Source organism: Lynx canadensis, chromosome A1 (genome assembly GCF_007474595.2).
Source record: "Lynx canadensis isolate LIC74 chromosome A1, mLynCan4.pri.v2, whole genome shotgun sequence".
Taxonomy (NCBI): Eukaryota; Metazoa; Chordata; class Mammalia; order Carnivora; family Felidae; genus Lynx; species Lynx canadensis.
Genome location: NC_044303.2, coordinates 147,100,712 through 147,113,097, shown reverse-complemented (window position 1 = coordinate 147,113,097; position 12,386 = coordinate 147,100,712). Strand labels below are relative to the sequence as shown.

Below are 12,386 nucleotides of genomic sequence, written 5' to 3'. Positions count from 1 at the left end.
TAAAGGAACATGTGTGGGAGGAAGACTTAATGGTGGTTCTTAAGACTCAAGTTACCCCATAGGACTGAAGTATTCATTCAACAAAAGAAAACTCGTTAAATGCCTATACTGTATAAAATACATTTGCAAAATTATAAAAAGTCTTCACTATCTATAACATACATAAAAAATCATTTAATTTTATATTCACATACACATTATAAGTAAAATCAAAATAGTTTATCTTCAATTACAATTCAAATACAGAAGGATTCACACCATACCAATCACCATTAATCTAACTGACCAAAATTATCCTCCCTGAAATATTTGTCTATATTAGCAAAACAAAAACACACAGATGCAACTTTTGCAGATATACCATCCACTTGGGACAATGAGAGAACAATGAGTATTGATCCAGAGGATATGGTTGATAGATCTTATTGGGAATATATTTTACAATCTACCTTCCCTATTTTTTCTGCATCTTGCCAAAGAACCTACTTATGAACCTGAATGGCAAATAGTGCTGATTAAACATAAGGAGTGATGACAGAGAGAGGGTAAGCCAGACTTTATTTTAGGGTTGCTCAAAGCAAAATGTAATAAGGGATACCTTTTCAAATCAAGGACGTGTCAGCCAGAATAAAGCATGGTTTTGGAGACAGGCCTGAGTTCACATCCTGACTTTGCCACTTAATAGAATTGTGACTCTGGGCAAAAATCTCAACCTAACTGACCTTCCCTCTCTTTACCTGTAAAACACTTAATACCTCTCTTAAAGATTATTATGGGGGAATAAACACATGCAAAATGCTGAGTATGGCAACTGACACAGAGATGAACCTGAGTGGTATGTCCACAACAACACAGAAAAGCTTTCTCGAACAGAGTAGAAGTTCCAAAAGCAGAGGTTATTTCGGCATCTGTTCTAGGACGAACTTTACGTTTGGCCAAACTCATTACATCCAGATGAGTGGCAGGTAATGAATGAAATTTAAACATAAGAGCTTAAAAATTATTTTCAATTTTTCCTGCTATTCATCTAATTTAGAACTGAATTTATACCTATCGTTTAGCCCAGTGGATCTCAACTTGTCTGCATTTTAGAATCACCTGGAGAGCATGTGGAAAATATAGCTGCCAGAGGTTTTGCTTTAATGAATTTGAGCTGATGCCTAGGCACCAGTTGTTAAATTATGTTCCCCAGGTGATTCCAATGAACAGCCAGGGCCTAGAACCACTAGTATAGCTAACCACACTTGAACTATTTCTAAAAAAATTACACTCACATGTATCTAGAATAGTGACTCAAAACAGGTTCAGCAGTCCTAAGAATCTCATTTCAGCCTACTCAAGGCTCTGGCCAGTATTACCAAGTCATTCTTTAAGAAGCAGAGAAAGCTCAAAACTATGTAATTAGCAGTTTGAGTGGAAGAAAATCCACAAGATCATAATTCAACAATCTTTCTTAAGATGAAAAAAAATGAGCATTTTGGTTTGGATAAAAATGAGCCACGCCATATAGCAGATTTCCAGTGAAATTATGTAAGAGAGAAAGGTATTTTTTTAAAGGCCTTTTCTCTTACATTTATTCTTTCCCTTTTTCCTTTGAAGCTATAAAAAGCAAAGATAACCATCTGAAAGACAAACTTAAGGCAATTCTGCTGATTATGTGGTTTTCCAGTTCAACAGAGTCTGATGTGCTGCTCTTTCAAAGAGAGCCACAGTGATGGGAGCACTGTTTGTGGATCAGTTAGCATGGAACTCCATTCTAACACTCATTTATTTCACTGAGTGACCCTGATCAAGTCACTTAACTGGTCTCCAGTCAAATACACCCTCTGTAACATGCAATCAGCACACAGTACCAAGGTCCTAGAATTGGTATCATTTTTCATGCACAGTCAACATTACCAGTGTGCTGCCATCGGTCCAACGGAAGTCATGTTCAAACATCTTGTCATTGAGGCCTATCCACTGATAATCATGGCCCACACCTAAGAGAGGGGAAACAACACAGATATTTTTACTACCTTTCCCATATATGGATGAAATGTATTAAAGAAAATTATTTTCAGAGTGAATCATGCATCCTCTTTCCTGGCTGGATTTTTGTTTAGTTGCTCATAAAAATCTCTCATAGTCTAACTATCTTTTGTTCTTCTGCCCAGTGTGCTTTAAACTAAAAAGCTAATTCACAAACATTGAGAAACATTAAAATATCAGACATAAGAAAATAATTTCCCTAGCAGTTTCCTATAATTAAATATTTTTTCCAGCCTTACTCATGATAAAAACTTTCCATTTTTTTATTAAGCTATGCCATTGGCAAAAATTCAGTGACCTGATAAAATGTGACAGATCATTCCCATACTAGCCTCACTTTGGAAGCCACATGTTTTTTCTCAAAGCATTTCAAACAATGAATACCTACACCAGATAGTCCTGCAAAATTATCCTCAAAAATAATTACTTTCATCATAGATGAGTCACTGGCAAGAATACCATGCAAAAAAGTTAAATGAACCTCCATCCAAATCGCAAATTAACTATCAAACTTCTAAAAGATAGCAGGCTTTATGAGAACATATTTAACAGAGCATCAAACAATGCTTCATAAGCAAAAAACTTCTACATATTCGCTACATAAAAGCAAGCTGCTCTCCTCTTTGTTCTAGTTTAAGGAGTTATTCAACAGCTCTGGTAGTAAGTTTCATTAGCTTTCAGTCTCCATTTGTTCATGCCCTTAACATGAAGCCCACTTTCTATGGCTTAAAACCATTAGCGGTGTGGATAAGAACCAATTTTGTGCCGAGGGTAGGATTAGGGTGCTATTACAAATTCAGATTTAATTAGTGGGATAAAAATAACTGGAAACAATTTTGTCTTTAACTTTAGACAACATATGCACATCTTCAAAATAGAAACTACGACAGCAGCTGAGAAGAATGAGATGGAACCATAAGAAGGGGCCATTTTGGTAAGTCAAAAAATGATCAAATAGCAATTTCATGTGACTCAACCTACAGGGTGCTGTTTCACCTACTGCTGGCAGATCAGGAAATGCCTTCCTATGTGAGAGGTGAGTATTTCTCAAAGTAGGGGACTCATGTAGGAGAGAGGCTTTTAAGTAGTTCAGATGAGGGACTTAGTAAATCAAAATGCAACGGAGAATGCTACTTCTGTTCAGTTAGATGCAAAGAAAACTAAGATGGTGACACTGAGTGAGCTTCAAAACCTTAGTATGCTTGCTACATACGGTTCACAAACATCTGTTCTTCATGAGACAGGATGCTTGTAAGATGCGCGCCCTGCAGACGGCATTCCCTTTCAGCTGCGTCCCATGTGCGCCGATGCGCGAAGTATTTGTAGCACTGCCCTTGGAATTTGTGCCAGCCATAGTCACACGTCTCTGTGTCTGGAAGAAACAAGGCAGGAGCTTATTAAACTCACCTAGGTCATTCCATCTTGCCTCAGGGATCTAAGTGCTAGTAAGAAGACCTAAGCCAGTATCAATGCAATGTCCCTGAAATTACATATGAAGAAAATTTGATCACGATGATGAAGAAAGTATGATAATGATAGCCCAACTGATTCCAGCCTAGCGGGTGACTGTACATCTCTGGACTGAAAAGTCAGTATCTAACTGCAGTTTCCTTGATTAGAGCCAGTTTCAGCAGGAAAGAAAACTGGAAGAGGGGCCAGACAAAACTTCTTAGGCTGCAATGTCTACTGACTCATTTGTGAAGCAACTGGGGCTAAGTCCTTACCAACACAACTTTTCTGAAGAGAATCATTCAAGTGATAAGATAAGAATTCCGGCTAATAGGATTATGAATGCTCTATTTGAAGAAGGACTTCAAAGTCTCTGGAAGTAGTTCCTTTACCACTTCCCAGAGAGATAGCTGGGTGGCCACGGGATCTTGTCAAGTAAGATTTACAACGAGAGAAAATAAAATTCTTCATCGGTAGGCAGCTTCTGGGATACAGCTAGGATGGGATACAGCTAGGATTGCGTGCCTTCTTCCCCAAAGGACAGGAAGTATAGGTAACTCCTTGTGCAAATGCATCATGATTTTAAGTTTCTTTAGAAAGAAATAGCAGAAGTCACATCCCATCACGCCACACATGCATATGCATATTTTTTTTCTCTTTTGTAACAAGCATACCATAACCAGTATCCTGGTGGGATGAGAACATTTTTCAAATATACCTAAATTTTAAACAGGCAGTAAGCTGCAGCTATACCTTCTATAGAGATTCTAGATTGCCAGTTTTTAAATATTTTCACAGGAAAGCAGCCTTGCTCATAGCACCGCCTTGTCACCGGCAACCTTCTCTCAGACTCATCCACTCACAGGTGGGGTTAAAGTGTACGTATTAAATGATGAGCAATGGAAATGATTTTGACTATCACAAAACATATCTCACAAACATACTGAACTAGTTACACATAAGAACTAACAAAACTGCAATGCTTATGGAATTTTAGGTACCAGGAAAACTTCCCACATTACCTATTAACCCATCCCCCCATCCCCTAATCTTACTAGTTGATGAAGGAAACAAAATCCTACTAGATGAAATAAATGTTTGCTTTATAGGTCAGGCTTAGTGGCCAAATTGATAGTCAAATTGTCTCCTGACTCTCACACCATTTATTCCCCTTTCTATAATTGTGGGAAAGTATGAATTCTGAGAGATTTTAATGTTTTCCTGGCTCCAAGGATTTAGACGATAGTCATACAACAGATGCAGCTCATCTCTGGGAGCAGTCTGTATTTCAGTTTAGTCTATCCAGTCTTGTTAGTTACAGCCAGCTGACTAATTGGTTTAAATAACGTGCACTGGAGGTTTTAAGTTTTATTCAAGTGTTGTTTGGAGACCACCAAATCTCATAGGAAAGGACTAGAGACACAGTTAGATGGTTTGGTATAAAAGTAGCATTCAGCCCCGAAGAATGAAATGTAATTTGGCTACTTGGATGTAGCAATTTTCCTTTTGCAATATTCATGTGGAAGAATTTAGAGGTGAGGCAGGAGGGGTGGGGAGGAAACGAATCTTCATATAAGAGGGAGTTAGTTTATAGGGGAGGACAATTGGAAAGAATTTTAGAAAACTCTTTCTGCCAAAGTCAATAATGTGATATTATAAAAGCATAGCTTTCCTTAACCATGGGAATTTTTATTTAAGACAGCTTAAAATTCTAGAGGATCCTTAACTTATTGAATAGGAAGTTTAAAACAATTCTTCTACACACTCATATCCTCTATTAACCCAATGGCTTTAGTCCAGTTTTCTTTCTTTGTCTTTTATCATTAAAATAGGTTATCGTTACATATGTTTTCCCTTATACCAAAAATCCTAAATGATCATAAAATTTAGATGCACAACCACATCATTGCTACAACACCTTTCTCAGTTAACAGGTGAGTATATTTCTATCAGAACCCAGGTCCAAACTGGAAGTTTGTTTGTATGTTTGTTTATGTACATATATATGTATGTATGTATTTATTTATTCATCTGTACTATTTTTTTTTAATTTTTTTAACATTTATTTATTTTTGAGAGACAGAGAGAGAGAGCATGAACAGGGGAGGGTCAGAGAAAGAGGGAGACACAGAATCTGAAACAGGCTCCAGGCTCTGAGCTGTCAGCACAGAGCCCGACGCGGGGCCCGGACTCACGGACCGCGAGATCTTGACCTGAGCCGAAGTCGGCCACTTAACCAACTGAGCCACCCAGGCGCCCCTCATCTGTACTATTGAAACCATAGATTTACAATCCTGATGATTATGAATATATGTGCAAATGCCACTCAATAAACTTTTTATTGAAAAAAATCAAATATCGATATGGATTTACATAACTTTTATTATTTATGCGTTCAATAAATATGTAAGGAAGGACTAGGTGTCAAAGAGCATCTCCTAAGGATGCTATTCTGATAGGGGTTATTGGAAGCAGCCTGTTTGTTCTTCCAATCTCATCTAAAAATAACACGATACACATTTCATTTATTAAAAGAAACACATTTGGATGATATTTTCTTAAAAATCATACATATAGAAATTCTTCTTATGCTTTAAAACTACTACAACTCATAGATTACATGATGAAGACCCAGATTCAGTTTTGCCTGGGTGTGCTGGCTATGGTAAGGAAGGGTACAATAATTCTGGTGCATGGCTACAGAAGCCAAGACTATCACTTTAGAGCAATTTTACTAAAAATGTATTCTCTTTATGTCATGTAGGTAACATTTTCAACATCTGTGACATATAGCCATCAAGCCTTAAGAAACTGTTAACATTTAGGCACTCCTTGCTGGCAAGCTGTATCAATGACTTTAGTGTGGGGCAATCTGTGTGTACAGAATTGTTTCCATACTGTTGTAAGATCCCCTTCTAGAATTTTATTTCCATTATCACTCTACCAAAACATTTCCCCTATTCCAGAGTTACTAGGACTTGGGAAGTTACTAATGCAGAGAAGAAAGGGTCAGCTGAAGAAACAACATAGTCATCACTAAAATTTGGATAGAAAACTGTTTAGACAACAATGATGCTGTTAATGAAAAAAATATTTGTTCTTAGGCAACCTGAAAAGAGGAGAAAAAAATCTTTCAGTGTCCTGGCAATAAATCACAGGAGCACAGCTGCAATCGGGTAAACAGACTGGGATAGCTGTTTCTCAGCAAATGATGTGGATGAAAGTACACTTGCTTTAAGACAAAATAGAATGTACCCGAAAGCTAGTGGCACCAGAAATGAGAGGAAAAAAAAGCAAAACCTTTTTAAGATAGACATAAATAAAATGCTTATCCATAAGAGTTACTTTTGAAGTGTGAAGATATCAAGAAAAATCTGGGCTTTATAAAGCAGCCTAGGTTCATTTTCCCCACTCTCTAATTTACTAGTTGTGTGACCTGGAACACATCACTTTTCCTTTCTGAGCCTCAATTTCTGGCCCACTTCCCACAAAGAAATACTGTCAACTAAACAAAATGATGTACCTGGAAACATCTGGTAAACTACAAGGCATTCAACAAATAACATCTCTTTTTATTCCCTGCCAAGAATTACACTGAGTCACCAAGATTGGGGACCTTGTCTGTTTTGCTCAAAGTTCTACTTCCAGTGCCCAGGACAGCACTTGGAAGATAGTAGGTGCTCAGTAAACATTTGTTGAATGAATGATTTTTTGAATTGCTCCTTGGACTTGAACTAAGGGAAGCCAGAATCATTTTAAGATAGCTGATGTTTCACATATCTCACACTTTTGTTTTCTTCAAAAAATGGTATCTTTCTTACTGTTTTCTTTAAGAAAAGGATCTTGCTTAGTCAATTTGCATATTTACCTTTCAAATTCTAAAACAGATTCATCCTATGCAATAGAGAGAAAGAAAAAAAAAAAACCACCTAAAAATGGAGCCATCACCCATCCTCTTTGGCAATTCAATACATGCTGCTTTCAGTTTTGTTCTAACTCTGGTGACGTCTGGATTAACATTGCAAAGCAGAATGTGGGGCCAGACCAATGTGTCTGAGCGTCTAATACATTTTCGTTCTGTCTGGTGGAACAGAAGTTTGGCACTAGGCACTTTGTTCAAAGCCAAACCACTGTATGACTTTAAGTAAAGGAAATAGACATTTCAAAGCTGAGGATGCAATGTGTTTCTGATTGATGACTAAGAAATGTTACCATTAACCACCTAAAATACACTCTCAGGTTGGCCATAAAATACAAATTACAGGGATCATGAGATTCAAGCAATCCTGAACATAGGCCTTTGTTTCATTCAGAAAAAGTAGATGCTTCTTTAGTAAGAAAACTCCGGGTTGAGCAGATTTATAATACCTTTTACATAATGTTTGCCAAGCCAAAGCTAATGTATTCTACAACTATAACAATTCATTCTCCAGAGGTGATTACCTATGAAAAATAAGCCCATTGACCTTCAAGCGCTTAGGAGAAGAAAATAAAGGCAACCAATATTGAATTCCATACTCCTTGGTACAAGCCACAAAGATGGATTAAGGTCAATGCCTAGTTTGTCCTCAGGAAGAATACTTACAACAACGCTCCTTTTGTTGGCTAGATGTTCTGAAATTCAGCTAAGTGTTCCTGTCTGCAATTCTATTTTATCAACAAAACATCAGTGACCAAGTCAACACTGTTTTTCAGGTGTTGTGAGCTACGGACAGACACATAAGGAAACCTTACATAGTTAGGTAACCTGTGAATTTCCCCTGCAGGAAAAAATATGCCATATAGTCAACATTGCTAAAAACACCCAAATAATTATGACAAAAAGCTGTCTAGAAGTAACATTTGAAATGAAATATCAATAATTTTCATCCTCCAAATGTTGCAACAGCTCTTACCTTGTTCACAAAGTGCACCAACATAGCTTGGAAGGCAGAGGCACCTGAATGTATTAAAACCGTCAACACATGTGGCTCCATTGCGACAGGGGTTAGAGTGACATTCATCAAAATCTGAAATAAAATCATAAAAGCCCACAAAAGTATTTTCAGAAGAGGTCAAAGGATCCCATTTAGTATAAGGTTGCCAGATAAAGAACAGAACAGCCAATTAAATCTTAATTTCAGATTTAGTAATAATTTTTAAGTATAAATACGCCCCATGCTATATTTAGGGCCTACTTACAATAAAAATTTATTCTTTTCTTTTTTTATCTGAAATTAAAATTTAACTGACCTTCCTGCGTTTCATTTGCCAAATCTGGCAACTCGAGGAAAATTTCAAAGTTATTCATAAGAGGGTCATTGTCTCCATTGCTTTTAGATGAGTCACATGAATGCTGAAACTGATAAAGAATTGTATGGGCTTCCCACACTCAGTCCTGGCTCCTGCTTTGATTACCTCACCTGTGGAATACTAAAAATATGTAACTGGCCTTACCGCCTCTGGGCCTTTTCCTTTCCAGTACATCCTTCATTCTGATTGTCATCTCCTTCAAAAGAAGTCATGATAATTTACTCTTTGGCTTCCAAACCTTCCATAGGTGCCAACCACCCAGGGCAGAGATCGTCTACATGTAGTCCCTGAACCAGCAGCATCAGCATCAACTGAGAATGTTAGAGATGCAGGTTCCCAGGCCCACCCCAGACCTACAGAATCAGACCCTGTGGGGGATGGGAACACCAATGATTGGTGTTGTAGAAGTCCCCCACATGATTTTGATGATGCTAAAGTCTAAGAATCACTCTACTAGAATAGGAATAATCTCTTGGATTGAGAATCTTCTCAGATGTATCCAGATCTAACCTCCTTTCAAGTATTTTCTTCTAATACGTTTCTCTCCCACAAACCCATAAATAGGCCTACGTCAATACTCGCGGTCACTCAAATGCATTCTGCAGTTTGCGGTGTCTGCACTTATGTTTGCTGTGTCTGTGTCTCCCCCACCAGCCATCAAAATCCTCCTAACTTTAAATGCAATACTGAATGCAACTTTTCTACCCAGACCCGTGTGATCTCTAATGAAATTAATGCTTTATTCCCATACCATTTTCCAATTCCACTAAAGATTTAATTAATGTTTATATTAAATAAAAGAGTATTAAACTATATAAATATACAAAGTAAATTAAATTTCCAAAAGGTATATAATGTATTGGTACCTAAAGAAATGGCCTCAGTAATGATGATATCATATAGTAGTGATATCAAACACTTTTATGATGCTTGCTAAGTACCAGCCACTATTCTAACAGCTTCACATATATTAACTCACTAAACTATTTTCAAGTGATTTTAATGTAAAACAGAATGGGAGCCAAATAGATGCTTTTATACATATATATGTAAATATGACATTTAAGATGTTAGTTATTCCTTAAATGCATTCTATTGCTACCTCTACATCCCTACTAATTAACACAGAAATAGAGCTTACCAGCTCTATTAACTTTTTTTTAAAGATAAGCACTCTTGGGGTGCCTGGGTGGCTCAGTTGGTTAAGCGTCCAACTTTGGCTAAGGTCATGGTCTCATGGTTCGTGGGTTCAAGTCCTGTGCTGGGGTCTGTTCTGACAGCTCAGAGCCTGGAGTCTGCTTCAGAATCTTTGTCTCTCTCTCTCTCTCTCTCTCTCTCTCTCTCTCTGCCCCTCCTCCGTTTGTACTCTGTCTCTCTGTCTCTCTCAAAAATAAGTGAATAAACATTAAAGAAAACTTCACAAGACAAGCACTCTTTTAAAATGAGTGTTGAGAATTTTATCTCAGTATTTTTGTGTAATCTAAAGTGTTATCATGGGCTTTCTTTACTCAATTGTATGAGAAAATCTTTACGGTACCTCTAAAAGGATCACCTATCCAATGTATTCCATCATCTCTTTTCTCAGAGGAAAGGTCTATATTTAGTCAAATCAGAACTGGAGTCTTTTTTTTTAAAGAAAAGGAAACCAAAATAAGAATGACAGTGAAAGGAACTGATTTAGTAAAGAGACAATATACTTCTCGAAATCCAAAAAAGAGGAGGACAGAAACTTCACAACTTCTTGAGGTACAGGTGGGTTAGGCTAGCCTCTGGAGACCAGGGCCAATTCCACCCCAGAGGAATGAGTTAGCTCAAAACACAAAAGCTAAACCCCCTAATTTTTTAATGTTTATTTATTTTTGAGAAAGAGTGCAAGCAAGGGACGGGCAGAGAGAGAGGGGGACAGAGGATCCGAAGCAGGCTCCACACTGACAGCAGAAAACCCGATGCGGGCTTGATCTCAAAAACCATGAGATCATGACCTGAGCCAAAGTTGGACGCTCAGCTGGTTGAGCCACCCAGCCACCCCAAAACTCCCTAATTTTTAAATAACTTTCTAAAGTTATTTTGTGTTTAAATTGATTATTGATATGTCAACTGAGGGAAATAGATGAAAGTATTTCCTTACTATTTATGCAACTTTCCATTTGTAAAGCCTACCTACAAAAACTATAAAAAGACACAAATCACCTCAGGTAGCTTTACTGAGTTTTGGGTATATTAACAAAATTCTGTAAACACCTGTCCCCATTTCCCAGACTCTACTTGAATTACTCTATGATTTTAACATCATTTAACAAATAATTCATCCACAAATGGGTTTTTATGAAATCCTTTGAGCAATATAAATTCTGCCCCAATATATCTTCTGGAAAAGCATCACACTCTTTCAGGCAAGAACATCTTACCCAGTTCACACTGGTCGCCACTGAATCCTGGCACACAGGTGCATACATAGGAAGTTTCAGTAGGATAACAGGTGCCTCCATTAAGGCACGGGTTCGTTTTGCAACGATCAGGTCCTACCATGTTCAGGAAAGTAAGAAAAGCAGTTAGGCTCATATCCAAGTTTCAGTGTATTTCAGCATAAATTGCCACTTATTGCTACCATAAATATAAGCTTTACCATAGCAATTTAGATACTACACATAAAAATTAGCATTAACTTTACTCTCTGGAGTGTTTCTTGGCATTATAACTAATTGTTACAAATTGCATCTATTCATTTCTGGGACTCAGTCATCATTATTTTTAAACAATATTTTGTACAGTATCTGGCAACTAACATATTCTACTGCAGATTTAGTCGGCATGATAATGGCAATTGATTTTAGTCAAAAATGATTACACATATGTGCACAGTGAATGGAAAATGTATTCTTTTAAACGAGGTTAGTTCATGTGAAATGGCTGGATACACAGAACATGCATTCTTTTTAGCAGTTTGGCTGGTTATCATCATTTGAATTATTATTGCCTTTTACCACTTAATGCTCAGAAACTGTTTTTCTTCGAAAGTGTGCACTGAAGTCTCTTCTGCTACATTAATATGCTTTTTCCAAAAACACGTTCCAAATGTACTCCTTTAAACTATACTTGAAGAAAAGCAACACATAAATTAAACTCTACTGTACAAAAACAAACCCAAAGACAAACACCTCACCTAAAATGAAACCCCCAATTTTTTTGAAACCCCAAAGTTTTATTACAGTTTTTTTATTAAAACACAAATAACATTGACACTCTTAGAAGATAAATGTAAAGGTGACAGACACAAATTTCTGAGAAGAAAAACCTTTAAAATATGCTTTCTAAATGCAAATACTTTTACATAGTTTGAACACGTATATTCTTCTGTAATATTGCTTGGATAATTGCATTTACATGAATCATTTATGTTTATTGCTTGAATACTTTTTCAGGATCCCCTATGTTTCAAAATGTACAAAAATACAGATAAGAGTTGAAAGTTCTACAAAATAATTGAAATAGGATATATTTGGACGAAAAACTGTATTTTCAAGAATCTTGAGTCCCGAAACCCTGAAATAATTACACATGAAAACAGGTGTCTAGTCATGAAACATAATCTTAGGAATATTTGAATAAGCGAG

General features: G+C 36.9%; 1 protein-coding gene across 3 annotated transcripts in view; it reads right to left on the bottom strand.

Moving 5' to 3' along the window:
* VCAN (versican) overlaps positions 1–12,386 on the bottom strand; it is a 120,195-nt gene that overhangs the window by 32,511 nt on the left and 75,298 nt on the right. For all 3 annotated transcript variants that reach the window (XM_030324106.1, XM_030324100.2, XM_030324113.2), the window contains 4 exons: positions 11,181–11,294; positions 8,376–8,489; positions 3,245–3,403; positions 1,900–1,982 (listed from right to left, as the gene is read on the bottom strand). In XM_030324106.1, coding sequence (XP_030179966.1) covers positions 1,900–1,982; positions 3,245–3,403; positions 8,376–8,489; positions 11,181–11,294 — 470 coding nt within the window. The remainder of the gene's footprint in view (positions 1–1,899; positions 1,983–3,244; positions 3,404–8,375; positions 8,490–11,180; positions 11,295–12,386) is intronic.